This window comes from Halichoeres trimaculatus, unplaced genomic scaffold, assembly GCF_033239565.1.
Source record: "Halichoeres trimaculatus isolate MK-OKI-2021-1 unplaced genomic scaffold, fHalTri1.1 fHalTri1_scaffold_15, whole genome shotgun sequence".
NCBI classification, from domain to species: Eukaryota; Metazoa; Chordata; class Actinopteri; order Labriformes; family Labridae; genus Halichoeres; species Halichoeres trimaculatus.
In genome coordinates this window covers 2,700,997-2,727,808 of record NW_027437193.1, presented here as the reverse complement: position 1 = coordinate 2,727,808, position 26,812 = coordinate 2,700,997, and the positions used below count along the sequence as shown (strand labels likewise).

The 26,812-nt window shown below is 44.4% G+C and overlaps 2 protein-coding genes across 3 annotated transcripts in view; one reads left to right on the top strand and one right to left on the bottom strand.

Moving 5' to 3' along the window:
• Positions 1-209: 209 nt before the first annotated feature.
• smg7 (SMG7 nonsense mediated mRNA decay factor) lies at positions 210-20,621 on the bottom strand. Of its 2 annotated transcripts, XM_074688079.1 has the most exons (23): positions 20,503-20,621; positions 19,601-19,632; positions 17,038-17,155; positions 16,810-16,942; positions 16,528-16,696; positions 16,133-16,204; positions 14,204-14,354; positions 13,849-13,984; positions 13,590-13,752; positions 13,343-13,502; positions 13,193-13,263; positions 11,077-11,137; positions 10,805-10,924; positions 10,200-10,623; positions 9,968-10,109; positions 9,445-9,866; positions 8,990-9,355; positions 8,458-8,607; positions 5,818-5,904; positions 5,214-5,364; positions 4,956-5,126; positions 4,143-4,297; positions 210-2,611 (listed from the first exon to the last, which is right to left on the bottom strand). In XM_074688079.1, the coding sequence occupies exons 1-23, from the start codon at positions 20,526-20,528 to the stop codon at positions 2,498-2,500; spliced, it is 3,594 nt and encodes a 1,197-aa protein (XP_074544180.1). In that variant the 5' UTR covers positions 20,529-20,621; the 3' UTR covers positions 210-2,497. The 2 variants fall into 2 exon arrangements, with proteins under 2 accessions (XP_074544180.1, XP_074544181.1); XM_074688080.1 differs by lacking the exon at positions 8,458-8,607.
• Positions 20,622-23,378: 2,757 nt separating this feature from the next.
• nmnat2 (nicotinamide nucleotide adenylyltransferase 2) overlaps positions 23,379-26,812 on the top strand; it is a 13,934-nt gene continuing 10,500 nt past the window's right edge. Inside the window, exon 1 of the mRNA XM_074688119.1 lies at positions 23,379-23,630. Within this exon, the coding sequence (XP_074544220.1) occupies positions 23,546-23,630 (85 nt within the window). The 5' untranslated portion in view covers positions 23,379-23,545. The remainder of the gene's footprint in view (positions 23,631-26,812) is intronic.

Sequence of the window (26,812 nt, the reverse complement as noted above, 5' to 3'; positions counted from 1 at the left end):
TGGTTTTTCACAAAGAGAATTAGAAAAACAGGGACTTAGGGACTCAACGGAGAAACTATAGGGACCACAGACCATGTGTTATTTATGTTTTGCCCTTTAGTGAAAAGAAAGTCAGCAGTTAAACAGGAACTAAGGGTTCAACCTCACTAAGTTCAGCTCTGGTGTTTGACCTCAGGAGGGTGAATAAAAGAAGACGCCACGTTCAGGGAGAAGATCCGTTTATTTAAAGGCTGATTCCATCATTTCTGAGAGTCCACGCAGACACAGAATCACAAAAAAAGCTTCAGAGCTCAATCTGATGTTTTACAAACTCTCAAACATGACCACAAATCTGCCGTCTGAGCTCCGCCCACAAAGACCCCGCCGCCCTCACACCTCCACACACATCTACAGAGTCACAGAGCGGGCTGTGGTCGACAGATCCTAGTCCAGTCCGTTCTTCACAAAAACAAGAAGGCAACCAGATCCAGAACCAGATCCAGGCGTCGAGCTTCAGACGAGAAAATAAACTTTTTTTTTTTTTCACTCGTTGGTTTGGTGCTTCTGGCCAATTCGTCCTGGTGTTTGTTAATATTGATCATTGTTTTAAATACAGTTTGTAAATGCAACATGAAGGGCACAACCACACCAAAATAGACACGTCTCTGTGAGTCTGCTGTAAGGAAACAGAAAAACAGCACACAGCAGCGCTCTGCTGGTTCAAACTGGAACTGCAGCCTGACTGACTGACTGCAACCCTTCAGGAACTCCTCTGACACACTTAAACCTCTATCTGAAGGGGGCCCAGGAACTATCAGGTATCAGGTTCCTCCTGTCAGACAGAACTCAGGGCACAACACCTTCCCGTCTGCTCATTTTTGAGACAAAAAAGAAGAAATCTGCTGGTTTCAGCTGCAAAAATGAGAAAGTGTTTCTGCTACAGCCTCAAGGGACAATTAACTGAAGGTTTGAGCTGTTCAACAAACCAAGAAGTGAAAGAGATTCAACTATTTCAGGGAAACCGTTTAACTTCCTGTTTAGGAATCATGATCAGAAACAGATTTAAGGACAAAAACATCGACAGGTTTTGGATTTTTTTACCTCAGGGTTCAGGGAGATCTGGATTTTTCTGCACCTGGAGAATGTGTCAGCTCCTGAGTTTGCTTCTTAGAGTTTCAGGGGCTTTTATTTTGAAAGGGAGCTTAAAGGAAAGCAGAGCTGTACAGGAATCGAAGAAAAAGATACTGGAAACATTCAGCGACCTGTCTGTCCACCTGTCTGTCTGGGTGCAGGCCGAGCGGGGAGCAGGCGCAGAGAGCTCCTGCTTCAAACTAGTTAAAAAGGCAGAACAGGAACAAAAGGAAACAGGAAATGCAGGTTAAATAAGCGAGCAGGGTTACATCCTTTGTTTTTTTTTTTCTTCGTTAGGTAAAGAAAGAACAGGAAGAAGAGCCGAGAGGAAGAGAACCCCGAAAAATATTCAAGCAGGAAGCGAAGAGACATACCTGTAATCACCTCAGAGGGCGTGAAGCTAAAACTGCTACGAACAAATCACAAAATACAGCTTGTTTAATATCTGCGATCTCTTGAAGCTAAAGGTAATACTATCCCTACGAGTGACTGCTTTGATGATCCGTCGTTCTCCGTCACGTCACGCGACAGCGGCGGCGTGAAGCCGGCGTGTCTTCCTTCAAAAGCTTCAGGCGGCGAGCGATGAGCGCTCAGTCCTCGCGGCACAGCTCAGAGCCGAGGCCCGTTTCAGTCCAACTATGGAAATATATATTTATGTATATATTCATGTAGCTGCTCCATCAAGCGTCCTCCTCCCCGTCCCTCTCACTGCAGCTACACAGCGCCTCCTCCTCCTCCTCCTCCTCCTCCTCCTCCTCCGTGATGAAACTGAATGGAGAGTTTAGAAAGTCCAGTCTTTTTTTTGACCCCTGGTTTTCACCTGACCTCCCCCCTGAACCCGACCACCACGCCGTCCTCGCTCTCGCACAAACAGCCCCCGCTGCAGTCTGCGGCGGCGGAGACGCTAAAAACAGGCGCTCCGAGCAGCCGAGCAGACGTCCAGAGGTCTGGTTTTTCTGAGTCCGCTCTAAAGAAAGAAGAAGTTCTTCAGATGAGAGGAGATGCTGAGATGTGGCGTCTGTGGGGGGGGTGGGGCAGAGGTGGCGAGGGGGGGTTTGTTCCTCAATGTTCAGATTAACCGCAGGTTGAAGGGAACCTGGCGGTCGTGGCGCCTGGCACCGCGTTTGAAGAGATCCCGCGCCCTCCGATCCAGGAGGGGCTTCCCCCGCTCCTCGACAGCCGAGGGTGGGGGTGGGGGTGTGGGTGGTGTTTCAGCCTCGTCGGGGGGTCGTGTCGCCTCCCCAGCCTCCACCGCTTCTCACCGGTTTAATTTTCCGTTTAAGTTGGAGCTCGTCTTCGTCAAACTTGCGTTTTTTCCTCCTCCCCGTTTCTCCTGGTGGTGGTTTTCACTGACGTTCAGAACACAAAGCGCCGCCCAGCCGGCCGTTCAGTGAGGCGGGTTCATGGCGCCGTGACCTCGCTGCTGCTTCTGCTTCTGCTGCAGGAGGAGCTGCTCCAGCGCCGACGGGCCGGGCTGCATCATGGAGCTCGACCAGATGGACTGCAGAGAGACGGAGAGGATTAACATCATAGACATGTATACATAGACGCCTGATAACGTACTGAACCACGTGGGGCGTTGCCGCCATATTGGATGGGTCTCCTCACTATATTCCAGCAGCAGACACAAACGGATTGAGCACAAAGTGATTAATTATGCCGGTTAATTTGTGCCTTCTACAGTTGCTATAACTGGTGCAATATTGAGAGCAGATCAGGTGGGATCACCTTTCACAAGTAAGACTTCACAATCATTTTGTTTTATTGACCATTCATCATTTTATGTCATTCTAACTGAAAATGCTAACAGTAGGAGCTGGTACTCTCTCACTTTATCTCCAGCCAGAGCCCTCTAAAGAAAGCCCTCTCTTTAGAGGGCTCTGCGTTTTTCTTCTTCTTCACATTTTGAAGATTTCCAAGTGACACTGGCTTGAGGAGGCCTCCTTTAGAGCGTCTCTCCATACAAACACAGCCACACCTGTGACAAGCCCTACCTGCCCCTACCATCATATCACCTGACGCTCATGATGTTGTTGTTCCTCCCCTGCTTTTTAATACTCCACCCTTTGTGTATTTTTATGACTCTTTAATACTTTCTTTTTGTTTTATTTGCTATGATATATTTACACTTACAGTTACTATAATTATACTGCAGCTGCTAGTGTTACGTGACTTTTCTCCCTTTTATAACAAATTATTCTTATCACTGTTGTTCTACTTATTATCTATTTTTTTTTAATCTTTGTTCTTATAAGCAGCCATACTACAGTTAAATTTAATTTGATTATTATTGTGGCTGATGTTGCCACCGTTATTATTAATTTTACAACGATTAAGTTGTAATTAAAAGAAATAGTTATTATTATTATTATTACTATATTATAATAATTATATAATTATTTTTATTATTACATTAAAAAATAAGTGTGAAGTTGGCATTGTGAATATATATATATATATATATATATATATATATATATATATATATATATATATATATATGTTAATATAAGTATATATGTATGACCACAAAAATGTTGTTGCTCATACGTTTTGTCTGTCCGTCTCACTGTCTCATTGCACAACAAAAAGTAGCACAATAAAAAGTATTTAAATTTGAAAGTTTGTATTAAAATGTGTGGCCGCGTCCTGTATTATTAGTACATCTCTGTTGTTTGTAACAAACGTATTTGTGTGAAAATCAGGTAAAAATTCGCTGAGTTCTGCTCATAATAGTTGTGCATTCTACACCTTTCTCAGTATAATAAACGCACTGGGGCAGTGTGTGAGACCCATCCAAGATGGCGGCCGGCAGCTATGTCAGCTCCAAGAGGCAGCGCCAGTCAATGAGGCGTCTAGGTATATAATGTCTAGGGTTAGCATCCCAGCAGTCGTCCATCATAACCTCATTTTAAATAAAGTTTATTCAAATCTGGTTTAAAGCATGGTTCTCAGATACACACACACACACACACACACACACACACACACACACTCTCTCTAACAGCTCTAAAGTCACGCGTCCATCCAACCTTGAGGCTGTCGAGCATGGAGGATGACTCCTCCATTGGAGACTCCTGATTGGTCCAGGATCCCGGGGTTGGTCCGGTCTGGTGCCAGCTGGTGTCTGAGGCAGCAGAGGAGGCCGCAGCCGGCAGGTAGTCCAGACCGAAGCCGCTGACCGCTCCTGAAAACCAGTTAGACGATCAGACTTCAAATGTCACACTTTACACCTGTTAGCTTCTGTTAGCAGAGCCCCCTCACGCTGCAAAAAACTCAAAATTCATCAAGAGTTTTCGTCTTTTTTATGTAGAAAATGTCTTTTTAGACTTCATATCAGCCAAATTTACCTGACCAGTCCAGAAAAATGTTTTGTTTCAAGTTGTTTAAAGACAAAATGAGGTCTGAATAACTTATAACAGGTAAAAAAAAAATGCCAGTGGAACAAGAGAAAAGTTTCTTGTGTTAAGACTTTATTCTAGTTTCAAGTAATTTTTTCTTGTTCTCTTGGCTTTATTATTATTATTTATTTTCCTTGTAAAAAAGAAATTCAGACTCCTTATTGTCTCTAAATAACTTAAAACAAGACTTTTTTCTGGACTGGTCAGTTAAATGTGGCTGGTATCCAGCATAACAAGACAATTTTTACTTAAAATAAAACAAAAACACTTGAAAAGATTTCAGTTTTTTACCGTGTAGAAGAGCTGTTTTACTTGTTCTGCTGTCCCTCTCAGACCTGAACCCTGTCTTTCAGACTCGCTAGAGACAGTCCCTCTACACCATGTCCCCATGAACTCTCTGAGTTGCCCCTCTGAAACCCTGAACTCAGGTCCCCCCTTACTTACCGGTCTTGTCGGCCTTCCAGCGGTCCACCACCCTGCGGTCCCGGCTGTCCGGAGTCCCGATGGGCCCGAAGTTGGAGAAGGGCATGGCTCCCTGGTTGTGTGTGGGCGGGGAGGACGGCAGGCTGCTGGGGTTGGAGGAGTGAGGGGATTGGCTGGCCGGGGTCGAGTGATCTGCCAATCAGAAAACAGCTCACATCAGAACCAGAACCTTCCTGAATCACAGAGTGTTTACTGAAGCCTCCACCGGGGGGGACGTACCTGAGCTGGCAGGGAGGGAGGGGGACCAGGGAGTCCCTTCAAACAGGGAGTAGAGGGATGGCTCCTGGTGCATCATGGGAGCGTCAGGCTTGGAGCTGGGGGGCAGGTTCTTGCCGTAGGCCTGGCTGAAGATGCTGTTCTGGGTGTAGTCCTGAGGATGGAGGACACAGGAGGAGTTAGAGTACAGGTCCATCAGGGTCTGAGCCTCACACCTCTAAAACTGATCCACCTGTTTCCAAAGCGGTCTGGATCCAGGTTTGGATCAGTCTGGATAAATCAAAGTGGATCCCTGAACCAGTTTATACAACTCAGAGTGTCAGACTCTTCTGAACCTTCACCTACCGCCCTCTGCTGGCTGCTCAGTGTTAACACAGTCAAACTGGTTCGTCCTGATCTGACTGAATGAAAAACATGTGGAGGTGAATAATCTGCATCACAGACCCAGGAACACTGGACTCTGGCTCTAGCATGGTAAAAACTGGTTCCGTTCTGGATTCTCAGAACCACGGTGGTTTTAAGTGACCCAGCTTAAGCAAACAGATGGCTGTCAGGTGTGAAAGCTCTCCGTGAGTCTTTATTTGTGGATCTGGTTCCAGGTTCTGACCTGCATGGGGAATCCAGAGATGGGCAGGAGAGAGGAGGACTGGCTGACCACCTCAGGACCGCTTTCCATCCTGGTCTGGTTTGGCAGCTGAAGAGACCAAGGAGAGACAGGATGAGGACCAACACACTGCTGCTTTCACACACACACTCACACACACAATCTGACACTGATGCACACGTCTAAATGAGGCTGCAGGATTGATCAATGTTGCTTGTTTTCTGGTCTCCGTAGTTTGGTTTTATTTCGGTATAAACTGAACATCAAAGGTTTTCATTACAAACTGTTTCACTACAACGCTCTAATTCAAGCTTTGTGCGTCAGCCTGACCTCACAACAGCAAAGCAGCACGAGAGAGAAGCTGCAGCTACACACAACTGTTCGTTTGGCTCTGAGTGGGTTCAAACCCATCCTGGGTCCTGATCTGTCTTCTCCGGAAGAATCTTAAATCTTTAAACCTCTACCTCATCTCTCCTCTGAAGAACCAGAAGTAGTTCCTGACCTGTCATACTACACGTCGCGCCAAAGCTCTAAACGCTGCACAGAAAGCCACATTATAAAGAGTCGGGGTCAAAAAGATGGTAAAAGGATAACTTTGGTTTGCAGCCGTGCAGATCGATTTAGGCCATGTCCACGTGTAGCAGGGTATCTGAGAAACAGCATGTTTAGGAGGGCTGAGACAATACACTTTTCTCTTGATTCTTTTACTATTTTGGGGTAACGATAAAATAGGGCTGAACAATTTATCGTTTTCAGATCGAAATCGCAATTTTAGACAATGCAATTTTGAGATCGCCAAAGCAACAATTTTTTTGCAGCGCTCCTGACTGATTCAGGATCTGTTGTATCAAGTATTATACACATTCTGTTTTACAAATTTGTGGAGAAAATCTATGTGTTAAAAGTGCTGGTAAGCAGGTCAACAACACAAAGCCTCTGTTTAGGATGAAAACAGATTATTCATCATCACTATTGATGATTAAAAAATCGTGAATCGAATTGAAATCACAATATCTGCCAGAAAAATCGCAATCCAAACTTTTCTTAAAATCGTTCAGCCCTATGATAAAATATGGATTGCGATTCTCTGATGTTTCCCATTTTTAGTTCACTTTTTTTAACACCAGACCCAGTGAAAAAGATGGGTGATGATGTCTACAGAATATATCTGGAGCCATATTTTCCCAGCAAATGCACATCACGTGTGAAACAGTTTTTAGGATTGATTCACAAAAAGATATTTTCCTTAAATTCAGGGAAAAAAAAAAAAAATTTAAGAAAAAAATCGCAATGTCAAATCGTGAAACAAAAAATCCCAATACTACATTACTTCGTTTTTTACCCCCACCTGTAAAACTTAAGCATGTCATCCACACCAACCCGCAGTTTCACTAAGAGCAATGTTTTCTGAAATTTCCAGCCAAGGTGAAGTTTTTGGAAAACTCTAGTTTTAGGGTTTCATGTACACGTCAGGAAACTGAGGTTTTGGTTGTTAAACCTCACAGCTGAATAAACAGGGGTTCCTTCTGATTGGCCGGAACGGGTTTCACATCTGAAAAACACTGACGTGTGGGTTCGGCGTGCTTCAAGCGGCACTTATCAGCAGATCTGCCCGGTCACATGTGGACAAAAGCATCTTTAAAACCAAATAAGGAGGGATTTTTGTTTTGGAAATACTGGGCTACCAGTGAACAAGCCCCTAAACGAATCAAGGATAATTAAGAGACTAAAAAGGCTTTTTAACATTAACTGTGAGAGCCCTACATTCATATTTTCTTTGGTGGTGCTCTGGTGTTGATTTTTATTTTTCAATGTTCAACTTATCTAGGTAATTTAATCGCAATTAAATTAAATGTTTATTTGTCGTAATGACCTGAGTGTCTGTAAGTTTCAGCTGTGTCTCTCCACAGCGGAAAAGCCAGAGAGTAATTTTAGTTTGGAAATAAACTGACGGTGGTTTTTGGTTTCCATGTTTAGGTCAAAAGGATTAGAAGTTTGAGTTATTTCTACAAGAATTCAACGTTAACCACATTGAGTGGGTTGTTACAGGAGAGAGGATCGAGGAGAGAGAAGGGGAGTCAGAAAGAACGACCTTCAGGGAAGTCTCAGTGTGAGATCTCACCCTCTGATTGGACGCTTCTCTGAAACTTTACATCAGAAAAGTTTATTAATGCTGCAAAGGAAAGGACATCTCATTTCTCCTAAAACACATCTCCTCCTTTCCTCCTTTCCTCTCTTCATCACCTCTGGAACGAGGATGAAGACGCAGAGCTCTGGGATTCAATGTCTACAGAGGGCGCCAAATCACACAGTGGCAAAGTTCCTCACAGGAGCTTTAAACTCCAAACAATCTGTCAGTCTTGTGGAAAGAAGGTTAAAAATCTGAGTTTTTCACTTATTTCTCCTTCTCTGATGTACAGTTTCTGCATCATGTGCTGTTTTTAATCACTTAACTAAAGTTTTTAGTAAGTAAAACACGGTAACGACTCCAACATGACAAGAGGAAACCCAATGATCTGAACAGAGATGGATGATGATGAAGGTGAGATCAGGGGCTTTGGATGGCAGAGGATGCAGTGGTTGAAAAGGGGAGGGGGGGAGGTGGATGTTGGTGGTGTTGAGGCAGAAAACAGGGCTACATACAAATATGTTTGGTCCAGGAGCAGAGCTAAGAGGGCCGGCCAAAGCCTGGAAGAAATCAGGAGGCTTAGTAAAGACCAGCTCCTCCTCCTCCTCAAAATCTGCTAGAGTTTTTAACAGGTCAGGAGGTAGAAGAGGCGAGCTCTTGTTGTCCTGGTGAGAGACGAAGCAAGAAGAGGAAGAGGAGGAAGAAGAGAGGGAAAGGGGAAAAAGAGAAGAGGAGAGACAGAAAGACAGGAAGAAGGCAAGCACGTGAGAAAAGGTGGAAGAAGGAAAGACTGAGAGCTGAACACAGGTCATTACAACACGTCATGGTCCTAAAAGTCTCAAACAGAGAAGATCCAAAAGACCCACTGAGATCTGCGTCACAGAAAACACTGGATCACTAATCCAGGCTGGTCTTTGAGGAAAAGGTGTAAATAATCCACCTTAAGGAAAGAGACGCCAGAGAGGAAGAGGCTGAAGCAGAGACAGAGAGAGAGCAGCAGGACCAGACCTCCTCCTCCTCCTCCTCCTCTATCAGGGCGGTGCTCACCTCAAACGGAGGGCCCCGGGGCCCGGCTGAGGGGTCCTGCTCCGCACACATCCCGCCCGGCAGAGGCCTCTTCATCCTGTCGGCCATCACAGCCAGACCCTCCCCTAACCTGTAGGACGGCTCCCAGTAGAAGTCCTGCATCTTGACGTTGGGGTACTTCATCTTCTTGTCCATGTTGGGGGGCTGCAGCGGGTGCTCGTACAGCTTCAGGGGGTCCTGAGCCGCCATGTAGAAGGCCGCCTGCTGCTGCTGCTGCTGCTGCTGGGACTGAGGCTGCTTCATGGACATCTGCATGGAGGGGATCTTCTGCAGGGCCGCCTGAGCCTGGTTCCACATCTGGGCCGGCTGATCCGGGACCTGCATGTACTGCAGAGACAAAGACAACCACAGGGGGTGTCACTGAGTGCACCTGAGACTTCAAACTGGTCTTCAAAGAGGTTCAGGTTCTGACTGACCTGCTGCAGACCCGGGTGGTGGGGCGGACTCTTCCCCATCCCGACCTGCTGCCCCGGTTTGGTCGGAGACTGCTGCTGCTGCTGGCTCATCGCCTGAACCTGCAGCTGAACCGTCTGCTGCAAAGCCTGCTGGGAAGGCGGCTGGGTCTGTGCCTGCTGATTCGGTGAGGGACCCTGGTTCATGGGCCCCGGGACCTGGCCCGAGGAGCCCGGCCCCTGGCCTGGACCGGGACCTGAGGGCCTCTGCTGACTGTAAGGAATGTGAGACTGCTTCCCGGGCTGGGCGCCGGCCTGGCCGTGGACGCCCGGCTGGAGGAACGGAGCGGGGACAGAGACGCCGGCGGAGAAGGTGAAGCCTGGGTTCACCTGAAGTCCTGGGAACGCCACAGGGGGAGGGATCACATAGGCAGAGGGAGGGAAACCTGCAGGAGCCAATCAGGAGCCAGGATTCAGACTCATGCTCACACACACATGATACACAGAGAGAAAGAGTGTGTGTGGTGTGTGTGTAATGTGTGTGTACCAGGTCTGCTCGGCAGCGGGGGGAAGGCTCCAGGATGGTGAATGGGGATAAACTGGGAGGAGCAGGTGGTCTGAGTCTGAGTCCCGGGAGTCTTCTTCGTCTCCGACACCGGAGTCTTCCTCAGCTCCGTTTGCGCTTTAACCTGAAGACAGAAATGAGACGGTGGTTTAAACCGGCAGCGTCAAACCCTGAGAGGAGCCGCTCTGACGGGTGACGGCGGTTCCTCTTTTACCTGTTTCACCGCCTCAGACGTCTTCTCGAGACCAGCTTTCTTCAGCTCGCTCTTCCTCTTCCCGTCCCTCTTCAGCTCTCCTTTCCCCGCGGCCCCGTTCCCTTTGCTGAAGTCTCGCCGCTCCTTCCCGCTGTCTTTCAGGTGATGGTTTCTGGAGGGTTCGCGGCTCTGCTCTCTGGGTTTGATGTTCTCTTTGAAGGTCACCACGGGGCGGTCGCTGCCATCGGGCCATGAGCTCTGCGTCTTCCCCGCGGACAGCACAGACTTCAGGCCTGAGTTCCCGCCGTCGTTAACCGTCTGCTCGCCGTTAGAGGACTCCTGCAGAACTGGGGCCTCCTTTTCCTGTGGCTCCTCGATGGCCTGCTCTGGGATGTCGGTGATGAAGACGAGGAGGCCTTCCTCACTCACTCTGCACTGGATCAGCCTGCAAAGAAGAGACGGACGGTGGCATTGATTTCATTTCTCAGTTTTTTCAACACAACACGTCCTTAAAACCTCCGATAAAAAATCATGCATTTCAGCCAGAAAGACTTAATAATATGTATTTTTAAAAAGCAGGAATAAAGTGTCTAAAATCCAGAGCTTCAAACTGGAGGTGGACTCACCTGGGCTGGTTGTCTGCCACCCATTTCCCCAGACTGATGAGCCTCTGGTGTCTGGCATGGACCGGCAGACCGTCCCTGTCCACCACAATCCCCTGATGACCTTTGGTGAAGTCCAGAGACCTGGAATGTAAACCATACGACTGAATGTCTGACACTAACAAGGTGAAACAATAAAAAACAACAAAACAAGCAAGCCAAACTTCTGAAATTTCAAAATAAAAGCAGAAAATTAAACAAAACACATCTGTTTGAGAATCTGATGTGGTTGGTACCTGAGAGCCGGACGCAGCGCCAAAAAACCCTGCAGCTCAAACTCCTCCGGCAGCGGCGTCACTGCAGGGAAAACAAACACACCTTCAGTGTCAAATGACTACAAACACGGCTGAGACGTCTACGCTGTCGCTGCAAAACCTGAACCCTCAGACAGCTCCTCAATATATTCATAAATACAGGAAGAAATGTTTGAAGAATTGTGATTGTTCCTTAAAGGTGTGGATGCAAAAACAGTAAAAGAAGTGTTTGTTCAATTGTTTTAATCAATTGAATTAATTGGTTGTTTTAGTTGTTTGATATATTGAAATAAGACATTGTTCTGGCCTTGTCCTGTATATGTGACTCAGACTACTATTATTTCCCGCCTTTAGTGAGTCACATGACCAGCTGCACGGAACTCTCCGTGTGTGACATCATCACCAACTGCTGCCCTCTCAGGAATGAAATTAACAGAAGTTTTAGAAACTTCTCCTCATATAGGGTTCCTACAGCTCAAGGCAAGTTAAATTTAAGACTTTTTAAGACTTTTTAATGACGTTGGGAATCAAATTTAAAAACAAGTCGACAACGAACCACAAATAAAACAAGCAAAACTAACAAACAAAAACACCACATGAATTACCTGGGTTAGAAGCAATTTTTAACCCACTGTTAATTTTACATAAAACATCACTTTTTTCCCTTCTTTAAACCCAATTTTTACAACTTTATGCCTATTTTGCTCCCATTCATTTTTTTTTGGCCACTGTCACAACCATTTTTTGGAAATTCTACATGGTTTTTGAAATTTATTGTCAAATTTAATTCTCAATTTTGCTGCCATAATCAATTTTCCTAAGCCACTTTTGGATTTTTTTTTTTGCCAATTTTTCCTCATTTTTTTTCTTTTTCCAGGCCCCCTAGGTAGAACCAAGACATGTGTCTGCTTTAAAAGTTCCTGGTGCAACCACATCACCGTTTTGTTAGTTCTGCTATTGTGATTAAGTGATGTTACCACGAGAGTAAATCAGGAAATTATTTAGAAAAATAGATAAATGTTACTCAATTTTTTTTTCTACTTCAAACTAGCATAAATCTTACTAATGTGTTCAATGTTTTAAGACTTTTGAAGTTTGGATTTAAGACTTTTTAATGCCAATTCAGGCCTTATTTTTAGAGTTATGAATTCAATACCTTTTAAGACTTTTCAAGGATCCGCGGGAACCCTGTCATAGATGCCACAATTATGACCACATCTCTCTAAAAATTTAATAGTTTAGTAGTAAATTTAGTCAGGAATCCATCCATGTCATTATTAAAGCTGTACAAATTTTACTTTTCTGTCTAGAGGCCCAAATGCAGCAGCCTGTGTGGAGCTGGATCCTCCTCTCCCATTCATTCTATGGGAGAGGGCTTCTTTGGGGTTCACCGACTTTGAGGGTTTGTTATTCAAAAACCATTTGAGAAACAACAAATTCCTGCATAGCTTTTGTAAAGCATGGTCCACTCTGTCATCTGAGCAAATTTCAAGCAGATATCATTTACCACCTAGGAGGAGATACGTTTTGTTTTAGGCCCAAAAATGTGGCCAAATTTTATTTTGAAAGGCAAATAGCTGGCTTCCTGTTTGAGAAAGGTCAGGGGTGTCTGCATATATTTTGTGTGTCTCAATAAGACAAACATTTTGACATTGGTTTGATCCCTCTACTACATTCCTACTGCCCATTAGAGCTGTTTAAGTGTGCCTAGGTGGCGCTAGAGAGCACATTTTAGTAGGTTGGGGGTCGATAATGGTATTATTATGGGTTTTTTGCCAATTTTGGTGAGTTTTTGAGCACGTTTTGGGGGGTTAAGTTAGAGCTCAAAGTCGGAATAATACAAAATATGACAAAAACACCTGATGAGATCTCAGTTTTTGCCTTTTTTGTCCCTTTAGGAAAATTAGAGAATCATCTCCCAAAGTCAGCTATCTCTGCTGACAAGAATAACCTTTCAAAATAAAAGCCTTTGATTGGTCAGGTGTATCTGAGGTTGGTGGGAATAGAGAAGCTTTTATTGTGAAGGCTAACAGGATGTGCAGGCGACATGCAGACTCATAATGGCTGAGTAACCGGATCAGGATCAGCAGAGCCGTACCTGGGGAACAGGACACGTCGTCCTCTTTGGGCTGGAAGCTGTTGAGGATGGAGACCAGCCAGGGCCAGACGCTAAGACACAGGTAGAGGAAGAGGTCACACAACTGTTCAGAGACCATCATTCACAGTCACACAGCGTGGAAACACTTACTGCTGCCTCTTGTCCACCGCCGCCTCCTGCAGGACGCTGGGTCTCAGTCTGAGCCAGTCCAGAGAGACTTTGATGGCAGGCAGAGGACACTCCCCCATGATCTCCTCCCCTCGGCTCCTGTTGAGCAGAGCGCGGCTGCACATGACGCCCAGGAAGGACACTGTGGGGACAGGGAGACAGAGACTGGTTAACGTGGTGGCTCTGGATGAGGAGCGGCAGTCTCAGAGGGGCTCTGATGGATCCTCACTGAAGAGTCCGAGCAGCTGGAACCAGCTGATCTGCTGCTCGCTGCTGTAGCTCTGCTCGCCGCTGTCGGTCGTCAGGTCTCTGAGGTGGTGCAGCTCAAACAGGTTGATGACGGTGATGTGGACCAGCTGCTGAGAGCTGAAGGCTTTCTGCAGGATCAGCCTCTGCACGTACACACACACACACACACACACAGGGTGAATAAAACTGCTTAATGAGACACCTGGAGGAACACACTGATCCCTGTGTGTGTGTTTTACCTGAAACTGCTCCTCCAGCCTCTCCCGCAGAGCGTCCAGTTTGTCCAGACTCTTACTCAGGTAGACGTGACCGTGAAACTTGATGAAGGCGCGGATGAAATCCGACACGCTCCACTTGGTTTTCACCTCATCTCGGCTGCAAGGACAGAGGGGGAGGACAGAGGCGTTCAGTCAGATGACAGACGGTTTGTAGAAGAGTCAAGGTGTTGTGGATCAAAAACAGAGGTTTAAGGTTTTGGGGTTATTAAGGAAAGTGTCCCAGAAACATCAAAATCACATCATGACCAACAAGCTCATGTTTCCTCCTTTAAAAGAAAAAATCTGTTAAATTGCTCTTCATTTTGAGCAGCGTCACCTCTCCAGAGCCTTGGACAGGGCCTTCTGCAGGTTGGTGGAGGCTGCTGGGAAGGGGAACTTGACAGCGATGCTGCGGCAGTAGTAGAAGATGGTGGTGAGGTGGTCTCCTTTGGAGGAGGCCAGGATGGCCAGCTGGTTGTAGGGCTGACCTGCAGGAGACACCGGAAGCATTACACCACAAATAAAGGCACAAGTGTTTGAAAACTGGTGTTGATTCTCCAAAAAAATGTTGAAGAAAACACTAAATCAGAAGATAAAAAGAATAAAAATAAAAGCATGTAGATTTTCATATTTTTAGAGACGTAGAAACTTTGCATGAATGCATCACGGACTCCATTAAAGGATAATTTCGGTTTATACAGCTTTTACATTGTTTATAGAATGAAGTAGAACAAAATACTCACCCAGAAGGCTTTCCTGATCCAAGCAGTGCTTCGGGAGATATTTAGATCCAAAATCGTGCAGCTGACGTCCGTATAATGGGATCCATCGGGGCATAGACTCCTAAAACTGCATTAATGGTCCAAAAACTCGTGTTTTTCACCAATATTCCATCATGGTCCGCTCCGGGGTTAGTCCTCTGCTGCAGTCTGTGTCACTCCAGACAGCGCTGTGTGGCTGTACTGACCTCTGAACTGACGAAGACTTCGTTTACGTTTGCTGACTCCACTTCTTCCTTTCTTTGAGGGGCAAACGTAAACTAAGTCTTCGTCAGTTCAGAGGTCAGTACAGCCACACAGCGCTGTCTGGAGTGACACAGACTGCAGCAGAGGACTAACCCGGAGCGGACCATGATGGAATATTGGTGAAAAACATGAGTTTTTGGATGATTAATGCAGTTTTAGGAGTCTATGCCCCGATGGATCCCATTATACGGACGTCAGCTGCACGATTTTGGATCGAAATATCTCCAGAAGCACTGCTTGGATCAGGAAAGCCTTCTGGGTGAGTATTTTGTTCTACTTCATTCTACAAACAATGTAAAAGCTGTATAAACCGAACTTATCCTTTAAGAGTCTTATTTTTTCAAGGATTTGTCCCATAAGGCTTAAAATGAGCCACATCTACCTGACAACTCCAAAGAATGTCCAATTCCAAGCTGCTAACTCGTTAAAACCCAGCACTGGTGTGCTCTTTAAATTACCGTAACTCCTTGACTATTTGGGCAAGAGGAAAAAAAAAAACCAAACCATTCCTTAATGGAGAAAACACAAGCTTTCTGGTGATGTCTGGGGTTTTACGGTACTGCATAGGAGTTAACATGTAACGACCTTCCAATAACAGGCAATAACTGATTGGAGCTGTTCTTATTACCGTAACTCTTCAACTAATTGGGCAAGAGAAAAAAATCCAACCTTTCTGAAAGAAAGAGTTTTTTGAATCCTTAATCTGAAAAAAATACATCTTGCAAAGACAGCTTGCACACTGAATCACTCGCACACTTTTTCTAATAATCTCCAAAATTTGCAAGAAAAATAGAATCATCAAACAATTGATCCCCAGCAGCAGCTGTCAGTTTGCTGTATGCACACACACAAACACAGACACACACAAGTCTTCATTCATCATCAAGACATTGCCCGGATTATAGAAAATATGTCAGAAAATTTGATGTTACAAGTAGCCTACGGTGTCTCTGAATAGTCAAACTACCCTGGAAACGAGCTGGACGGATGCCAAAACACAAAAAAACATCAAAGCTGTCCAGAAAAAATAACGACGGACAAAATTTTCAGAGTGACTGTGCAAACATGACAAACTTAACAGGGGACTGAATTTCCTTTTTCTTAAAAAAAACGAATTTAGTGTGCAAAGACCCTTAGACTCGTCTTTCTGGATTCTGGTTTTTGCTGCAAGGGGGCTCCAAACCTGTCCTTCACTTCCTCCCAGCAGCTCAAACACACTTAGAGAAACATGCCACACTCACCATTCGATGGGACCAGCTGAGCTGCATGTCTGTAGTACGACTCCGCCTGGCTGGTCTGGTTACGGTAACGAGCTGAAACACAGAAACACAGACAGAATAAAGACCAAACTCTAAAAAACAGTGATCTAATTCCTCAGAGCGTGCTGTAAACGTTGGGATGAGGAGGTTAAAGAGCCCGTAATGACACCAGAGTTATTGATTATGTTTCACAACAATCTGTCATCAGAGTCTCGTCCACAGAATACAGCTAAAGATGTGAGCATCCCGTCATCTGCATCAGCAGAAACCCAGGCGGACAGTCTGCAGACGCAGCAGAGAGTCTGACAGACGGAGACTGAGCAGCACGTTTGTAAAACTCTCTCAGAAGGTGTGTGTGTTAGTGTGTGTGTACCCACCGATGTCTCCCAGGTGGACGAGGCAGTGCTGGCAGATGTAGGAGCAGGAGCTGGGCTGTGGCGTCACGATGGCGCTGCTGCTCTGCTTATTGCTGATGATGCCGAGCTGCGACGACTTGACGCGACACGGCAGGTCCACGTTGAAGACGGTGCAGAGCTCCTGCAGCAGCTGGAGGAGACACGGCAGGAAACAACAATCAGGATGAGGACAGAGATTTATCCAGACTCTCCAGATCCAACCTGAAATGCTTAGTAAACAGGTGAGCATGAAGCAGGCGTTACCTGTGTGTAGAAGCCGCTGGCGGCCTCCAGGAACAGCGACAGGTTGGCCTGCACCTCGCTGCGGTTGGGGTTGGCTCTGTTCTTGGCCTGGCTCTGCAGGGTGGTGATCTGGTTCTTGAACGCATGGTTCCACCTGCAGGAAGAGGTGAGACATGAAACCACATCAGGACTGAGACTACAGAGGCCTCCTGAGGTGCTCGCTCTGGGGGTGTGGGCGCAGCAGCTTACAGGTCTTGCTCCACCTTCTTGTCCAGAGCGTACTCCAGGTCCGTGACCAGCATCTTCTGGTACAGGTCCTGCAGGGCCTGTCGGGACGTCCACACCTCTGCCGCCCCCAGCTTTGAATCTAACACACAGAGAGGAAACACATGAGCGCAGCGGCAGGATGAGAGGCACAGGAAGCAGGAGAGGAAGACGAGCCAAGCTGGAGTTGTTAGAAAACGTCCACAGGGAGCAAATGTCTGTTCCTGAGTCAGGAGAACCACAACCTGATAAACATGATCCCATCTCTAGAGAAGAAACACAACTTTTGTCAAGAGTTTAATCTCCTTCACAGGTTTAGATATGAGACATTTTCAGACATTAAAGCAATTCTAGTCAACGACTTCCTGACTGTTCAAAGTCATCAACAGGTCGAAGGAGTTCAGCCTTCAAACATCTGTATCCTGAGTTTAAAAAGTCACCAGAAAAGGTTTTCAAACATGAAATATCTTCATGCAGAGACTTCAGAGGTCAGATCTGTGACTGAGAGCACCATAATGAGAAGCAGCAGCTGGCTACTGGCTCAGATTTGCTCCACAGGTGATGAAAAGTGATCAGAAACACAAGGTCCTCTGTACCACAGGTTTTTAGAGATATTTAGTGTGTGTTCAACCTAAAAAAGCAGCATTAATTATACATTTTGGCATTTCTTTGTCTCAGACTAAAAACAATCTTTGTCCAACCTCTCCTCATCCAGTTTTACTTTCAACTCTGCAGCACATGTTTCTATTTCCAGCCCCTGATAATGAATCTCTTCCGATGAGAGGGAAAATTTTAGGGACGTCTCAAATTCTTTTATTCATCATGTCTGAGATGCAAACAAATCCCCTCACCCTTTTCCCAAACAGTGCAAAAAACAGCTGACAGACATTTCCTCCTGCTTCTTCAGACATGAGCACATTACCACGCTCGTGTCAGAGGATATTATTTGCCTACATTTGAAAATCAAAGCAGGGCAGAAAGACAGCAGACAGGTGTCAGATCTGAGGCCTGAGCCACAGAGAAAGTCCGCTCAGGGGTCACACTGGATAGTCCAACCAAAGGCTTTCATGAGAAATTCCAACCATGAACACATTTCATAAATTCATGGTAAGTTATGACACAAAAACAAGAAGAATTAAAGCATATGACTGACTGAATGTTTGAATTCATACTTCAACTTTGCTCCATCACATCCATGTGTTGCTAACATCTGTTCTGTGACGGTTTTAGACACAATCATAAAACATATTTATGAAGGTAATATTAAGTAACATAAACCACAGCAGAACAGAAACTTCTTTGCATCTTACACACGCATCAACGCAAGATACTGCTGCTTTTGTTGGCCTCTGCCATAAGATGATATCAAGGAGGAACCAAATGGTTATTTAACAAACCAAATTCCCAAAGAATGAGGCAAGGTCTGACGAGCAAATAGACATAGATGTTGATTGTCTGAAAATGATTTAAAGTGATACTCCGGGATGGAACAAGTTGGGTCCTGTCACAAGGTTTAGGGCAGAAATTACCCCTACAGCAGTGTTTTTGTGCAGCAGAAGCCCAGAGCGCTCGCACCAAACACCCCCTCCCTGCTCCTAGAGAACTAGAGCCTTATTTAGCGGTGTTTTCGTGTGAAAGTAACGCGCTGAAAATTCTCTAAATAAAGCGTGAATGCAGACCGATATCAGATTTTTTCAGTGGGAGTCCGTTTATTTGTGTTTTTGGTCAAGTAAAATATGGCCCCGTCTGAGTGCAGAGGAAACCAGCAGACGAGCAGGGAGGGGGTGTTTGGTGCGAGCGCTCTGGGCTTCTGCTGCACAAAAACACTGCTGTAGGGGTAATTTCTGCCCTAAACCTTGTGATAGGACCCAACTTGTTCCATCCCAGAGTATCACTTTAAAGCCTTAATTTAATTAAAAACACTGTAAAGCCACATATAAAGTGTACGTGTAGGTAGGTAGGTTGGTTTAGGGTCAGCCAAACAGGTGAAAGGTCAAACTAAACATCATCATAATCATCACAACATTATTAAAAGATTCAGGGATTCTGGAGAGACCACTGAACAAAAGGGAGAAGGGCCAAAACCTGGATGGACCTGATCCTCAGACCCTCAGGCAGTACTGAATTCACAAAAACAGAAATGACTCTATAGTGGAAATCACAGCATGAGCTCAAAAATTACTTTACAAACATTATCTTTAAACAACATTCACTGTGTACCATGTAAAGAAATCTGATATAAACATGATCCATGAACCAAACCCATCAGATTTGGTTTATAAGGAACACTATACACAATCTCACAATTATTCACCCCCTACCCCTCAAAGTAGGTGGTACCCTGAACAGGTTGGGCTCATATCAGGTAAGCAGGTAAGGGGAACAAACAGTTGTCCCCATGTCAAAAAGATGTATAACACTGTTATAGTCCTAATCTAAAAGAAATTGAGTACACCCTGAAGTCACCTGTACAACCAAACATCACATTTCACTGACAGATGTGCTTCCTCTACAGGTGCGTGTTTTCTGCATGTGTGTGCAGACCTACCTGTCATGTCCGCCTTCAGGGCCTCTGCCTGTCTGCTCGGATGTAGACACAGAGAAGGAGAAGGTTAGACTGATGTATCCGTGAGGAATACACACACATGATACTATCATGACAACACACACATGCTAATACCATGACACACAGTTCCACACACTTCCTCATTGCAGACAATCCACACATGACATGGCTAACTGTAGTGATGCTACTATCACTCATATCCTCCAATATTCACACCTCTGACAGCGTAAATCACTTTTAGACACGAGCACAGGTGTGCTCGGACAGTTACCTGAGTCTGGAAACGATGATTTAACCTTTTGAAGATTAACAAATCTTCGTTATTAACCTGTTAGCAGCTAGCATCCAGCACTAACCGCCCACTGCTAGCTGAAAGCGTGTTGATCGTTAAATCACAGAAACAGAATGAGAGCTCAGTCACACCTTTCCTTTACCTGGGAGAGCAATGAGTTAATGAAGCCGAATCATGTCTAATATTTAATGTATTTATAACATATCAGAGAGCTAATGCTAACCTGACGTACGCAGACAGGCGCTAGCATGCTAAAGCTAACTAGCAATAACAGTGAGTAAACAGGTCTGAGTGTGGCGGTAACATTAATGTACCGTCTAATTCACATTAACAGCGAATAATTAATGTTTAATTCGCCCTAAAAGAGTCAGGTTGGAGTGAATAATTCATCTAACTTGTCGGAATTCAGCTCGGTGAGGACATCGATCGTTTGTTGATATATGAGGCTAGCAGCGCTAACCTTAGCTCAGGGGGTGGCAACGTTAGCATTAGCAGCACGAACAAAACAATCCGCCTGTTGGGTTCAAATCTGCCTTTATATCCACACCTGAGCCCCCAGGTGAGCACACGGAGGTTCCCGCTCACAGCTTACCGTAGATACTGGGCGCAGAGGTTCATCCTGACGGATCGCAGTCCTTCAGACAACGACTGGACCAGAGGCTAACGCTCCTCCAGGCGACATATTGTTCCTGTCTGACCCACACAGGGCCCGACTGAGGGCGGAGAGAGGGAGGAGGAGGAGAGGGGGTAAGGGGGGAGAGGGGGTGAGGAGAGGAGGAGAGGGGAGACAGGGGGAGAGGAGGTTTCATTTTCGACTTTTTTTTTTTTTTTTTTTTTTACTTTCGCCAGACAGAAAGCCGGGAGGAAAGGAAGAAAGAAAAGAAAAAATGACGGACAGAGAGGAAAAAACTAAGACAGAAAAAGAAAGAAAAGCAGACTGATAATAGAGGAAAGAAAGGGAAAAAAAGAAAGAAAGAAACACAAAAAGCAAAAGAAAGAAAGAAAGAAAGAAAAGAATATCAGACTGATAGATGAGGAAAGAAATAAAGGAAAACAAAAAAGAAAGAATGAAAGAAGGAAAAGAAAAGCTGAGAAAGACAGACAGAGAGAAAGAGAGAAAGAAAGAAAGAAAGAAAGAAAGAAAGAAAGAAAGAAAGAAAGAAAGAAAGAAAGAAAGAAAGAAAGAAAGGCAAAAAGAAAGAAAGAAAGAAAGAAAGAAAGAAAGAAAGAAAGAAAGAAAGAAAGAAAATATAGCCATTCAAGTCTTAAAGTAGGGGAGACTGGGTATGGGTGTAACCCTTTTTCTTCTAGCACCTGACATGTCTTTAGCTTATTAATAATTAAGCTAATTTAGGTATTGTTGTTGGCGGCCCTGACCCAAAGCTCATCCCACTTTGAGTTTTTTCGTTCTTTGAGTTTTTCTCTGTGTTTTTCACTGACCAAACACAGATGATCACTTCCCCCAGCAGAGGACTGATCAGGTGATCAGGTCTGCAGGCCAAACTTAACCTAACCAGACTAAATAATGAGTCATTGTGTCAGTGCTGACGACGAGCTGTTCACTGCAGACACTCATCAGCTGGAGTTAAGAGGGGAAAAAGTAACGGAGAAACTTCTGACTTAATTAATTTTCGGAAACAGGATTATCTTTCCAACAAAGATCAGTCTTCAAATGTACTTTCCTAGCTGACAGCCTCACAGTGCCCTGGGTCTGTAGATTATTCTTGTTGACATCACTGACACTTTGTCTCTTTGACCTCTACTTTAAACTGGGCTTTAAATTTTTCACGATGTTATTTTCTCCATGTTCACTGCTGGTGACAGGAACTGCTCTGAGGTGTTGTCTGCAGCAGAGGGCGCTGTTGAGCTTTAAACAGAGAAAAGCAGAAAATGATTCGTGTAAGAAAGAAAGTGAACTTCAGGCCTGCTTCAGTTTCTGTTCATCCAGAAAAGCTGTGCTAATTTAAATGTCTTTGGGAGAGTGTGTGTGTGTTGTTTGGTGAAGTTTTTATTGGTGTGTTCATATCTGAAAAATTATTAATTGACTTTCTCTGTGATATTTGTGTGATGTCTTCTCTTTTTGGGCCATTATCTGTAAACTCTAGAGATGGCTCCGAGTGAAAATCCCAGTAGCTCTGTAGTTTTCCGGGGACTTGTTGCTGTTCCTGCAATGTGATTGGCTGATTTATTGTATAAATGAACAGCTGAATAGGTGTGACTGGAACAAGGAACAAGGCAGGTCAACTTTCACCATCCTATAGACCGCTTTACAATTTTCTTTCTTTTACCTCAAAATTGGGTTAACCTATTATTGGTTGTGTGTATAATTTATTCTGTCATCTAGTTATTATTATTATTATTATTATTATTATTATTGTTAAATTTATTTATTTATTGTATTATTATTATTATTATTATTATTATAATTATTATTATTATTATTATTAATATTATATTTACTTTTAATATACATCATTTTTCTTATATGAAAATTCACAAGAGCAATTATTGTTATTATTATGCATATCTAAAATCTCAATTAAAAAAAAAAAAAAAAAAAAAAAAAAAACTTTCACCATCCAGTGGTGGGACTTGCATCATCAAATACTTCCAGGTATTTTTCAACTCGACCGGACTTTCCAGCTTTGAATGCGATTTTAAAAGCATTAAAAATTTATATAATTGTGATTTTTACCCAAGCAGTCCAGTCCTGGGTGCTGATGTGGTCATGCTAAAAACTGCAGTTCTCAGAGTGTCCACTAGAGGCTGTGTGCAAAAACCACATACGCACCTGTTCATGAAAAACAACTTTTCAGCGGGAATAAACATGTTTACAGCCTGGTTCAAAACACAATTTTAGTCTGAATGGATCATTTTTCCATCAGCACACACTGAAAGAGGGAGGAGTTGTTATATCATGTTACTGCCATGGGATTGGCTGACCTAATCTAGGTTTCTTTTTTATTACTGTTTAAGTTTTTTTTCCGTAAATAAATCTGAAAAATATTGAAAATTTGTGATGACAGTTTTTTTTTTTTTTTTTTTACAGAAATAGACGCATTCTGAGGACCAGACTCACACCTACATTTCAGATTTCTGATTTCTTTACCTCTTTAATTTGTTTTGTTCCTTTTGTTTTAAAAAAAGGACAGGGGCCCTGCTTAAAACTCTGAGCTGTTAAGAGTCTTTCTTTAGCATTTTGGATTTTTTTTTTTAATTATTATTTGATATTTCTGTTCATAAAAACACAAAAGTGACATGTAACTGAAGCTGTTTCTAATATCTGCTCCTGTGTGAGTGATTTTTAATGAGCCCAGAACCTGAGTTTCATTAGTTAATTAGTCGTGCAGCTGTGTGTGTGTGTGTGTGTGTGTGTGTGTGTGTGTGTGTGTGTGTGTGTGTGTGTGTGTGTGTGTGTGTGTGTGTGTGTGTGTGTGTGTGTGTGTGTGTGTGCCTCTTTAACGCTGTGACGTTGCTTCCTGCCGCAGACACACCAGCCTCGCCTCTATCTCTCTCTCTGCGGCTGCTGCCTGCTAAATAACAACCGACGACCCGGGTACACAGACCCACACAGGACCGGGACCGGACCGGACCTGGACACAGGACAACATTTGAGGCAGAGACCGAAAGGGAAGATGTCAGAGACCGTGAAAACCCACGTCATCCTGCTGTCCTGCGGCAGCTTCAACCCCATCACCAAGGGACACATCCATATGTTCGGTGAGCCTCTGCGCTATGTGTGTGTGTATGTGTGTGTGTGTAGGTGTGTGTTTGTTTGATGTGGACCCCTCAATCCTCCTAAACACCCCTCAGCAGGACCTCAGACTCCTGAACCAGCTCCGGGTTGTTGTCTGGTCGCTGTCCAGGAGGGTGGTGCTGAAATGGGCGACGGCTCTCCATCATTACGCGACCAACCCAGAGAAACCCCCGCTGTTTTCAGGCAGTCAGATCCACGGAGAGCCCCTCTAATCTCCGTGTGAGCGGGTCTAAAGACGTTAGAGGCGGAAATGTTCCGTGTCGGTGCCTCTCGGGCCTCTCGCAGCGTGTGGCGCAGCCCAGAAATGACGCCTCCCTCACGGACTCTCCAGAGGACAGCTCGGCCCTCAGAGCCAGGGATGGAGAGGATGAAATATTCACCATATCACCATCACATGTGTGTGTTAAAGACCACGTGGTGTTTTTAAGATAGCCACCAGCTGATAGATAACCAACCTAATGATAGGGAGCTGAGGTCAGCACTTTGGGAAGAGTCTGAGGAGTCAGCAGACCTGGGTCCTCAGGGAGGGGGCGCAGACAGCAGATGGGGACCGGGGCCATGTAGTGTGATTAATGGTGTCTTGAAATGGGTTCTAAATTTAACAGGAAGTCAGTGGAGTGATGCAAGGAGAGGGGAGATATGAGAGTTTCATTCTCTCAGGTTAATCCTGTTCACATCATGTTTGGAGACAGCAGCGTTTCATCAGCTCAGCCGGCAGTGATTCACATGCAGTGGAGGAATTGTTCCAGAGGTTGAGACGTGGCTCACGTGACTCTGAGATTGTTTGGTACATGGAGCCAGGAGTGCTTCAAAGTTGAATTCGGCAGTGTCTCCCACAGGAAGTTTGAGCTGGAAATGTTTGAAGACGCAGAGCAGACAGCGTCTCATGTGTGAGGATGGTATTGTTTCATTTGTGCCGTGAGCAATGTCTCATTTGCAGTATGAGGTTATCTTTGACATATCTGATGGATAATGTTTCATATTTAAAGCCTCTGGAGCTTTGCACCCAGGGCTGGAAATGTGTCATACACAATGGGCTTCACTCACAAACAGTGCGTACTAACATTTGACGCAGAAATCTGTGATTCATCAATATTTTCTTACCTGAATTTGTTCTTACGGAGCGGCCAAGTTTAGAGCCTCCTTAGACCACGGGTATGCACATATAATGACGACCAACTCTCAGAAAACGTAAGCACATATATTTAAAACTCAAAACATGACTTTCTTTAAAGGGGACATATCATGCTTGTTTCTCCTTTTCACCATGCCAGACTAGGATGCCTGTAAAGCATTTCTGCCCTCAGTACAAGTCATTTAGTTCCTTCATTGCCCCACAATAGCGTTCTCAATATCCTCATTTTAGGCCATTCTGAAGATCTCGTTGAAACGCTCCGTTTGGAGAATGACCTCCAGTAACCTCGCAACGTCACAGCCCTTTGTGCTCTGATTGGTCAGTTCTATCAGAGGGGCGGAGGGGGTAGAGCCAGGGGGTGGTTTTTGCAGCATGGCAGTATTTACAAAATCGCCATATTGGATGGGGCAGACCGAGCGAGTTTGCTGTTTGCCAAAACTTCACCGTAAGGCATTGATAGCACTAATAAAGTCAGACCCGGACGGTTCTGCAGCTCAGGAGGAAGAAAATCCACCTGGACACAGATCATCTCAGGACGCTTCAGTGTGGTGAGTCAAAGCGGTACTGTAACATGTAAGGTTTATACGTGGAAATATAGGCAGACTTCACCAATAAACTATTTCTATAACAGGGCTCCATCCTGCTCCTTCACTTTTCTCTGTCTGTTTTATCCATCATGCTGAAAGTGTAGTCTAAAGACCGCCTCTACCGTCAGTTCCTCACTATGTTATTACCGCAGCATTATTGTGGTCCAGGTTCACAGTGCATGTCAGAACAAGCATGCAAATATCACAGTCTCACAAGTATTACGACGTCTGCTAAAACTACAGTGTTTTAACTGCTAATTCACCATGTAAAGCCGAGCTGCTCAGCAGAGCAGAGTCCCTGCATCCAGCACTCAGTCAGTTGGCTCTTGGTGGGTGTATCCCTTGGTGGCGGTTGTGTGACTAACTGACATCACAGAGGAGGAGCTGCTTTATCAGATTACTCCAATAAAAAGAAAGGATCCTCGTGTCGTCATGAAGGTCGAAATCTCGAAGCCAAATGTCAATGACCTATTTTCAGAGGCATCAAATCTCGTTCTAGGATATCAGATCTCTATCTTGTTTTCAAATTTATTATATGTATGTATCAATTCAGGGTTCAGCATGATATGTTCCCTTTAACTACTTTCAGTAAAAGTAAAAAAAGTCTTAATAGAATTCAATGATACAAACTGTTCATTGGACAGTTGTATTAAATAACCATGAAATTCTACTTTAAGAGATGTCTGAAGACTCATCTGTTCAGGGAACACTTAGGCCTTTAATCTGAGCCTTCTCCTCTTTGTCCTCAGGGGGAGAATGAGTCAGAGGGTCTCAGACCCAGCTCGTAGTGAATTTTTAGCACAGATCAGTGAATATGATGAAGGTTGAAGTATACTGTTGCAGGGATTAACTGTGGTTAGAAATGGACACATTATTTTACATAAGAAAAACAACAATAAAAAAAAATGTTCTTGCGCTTAGTGGCAGCACCTATATCCAAATAGCTTTTCGCACTTTGTCGCACCATCTAAGGTTTTTCATTCAGTCTAAATTCTTGCTTGTGTTGAACATCACTTTGAACAAAAGCATCTGCTAAATGAAACTGTAGAAGTGTAGAAATTGATGCATTTGCCCCCTTATCATACATGTCATATTGAATCTTGAATTAAATACTTAGTTTTACAATTCAAAATATTACAATCTACAGCATAAGAATAATATATTTTATTTATAATGCACTTGACATTTCAAAGAAATCACAAAAGACTTGAAAGTCAGTAAAAAAAGGTAAAATCAGTTAAGTAAAATCAGACCAGCATAGTAAAAATATGAATAAAACATGTTAAAAACAGCAGGTTAAAAGACAACAGAGACCTGCCAGATCCAAGGTGTAGGAGGGAGGCTGCTAGAGTGTCTGCCAGCAGTGAAAGGCTTTATTGAAAAGAGGGTTTTGAGTTGTTTTTTGAATTAGTCAACAACTGTC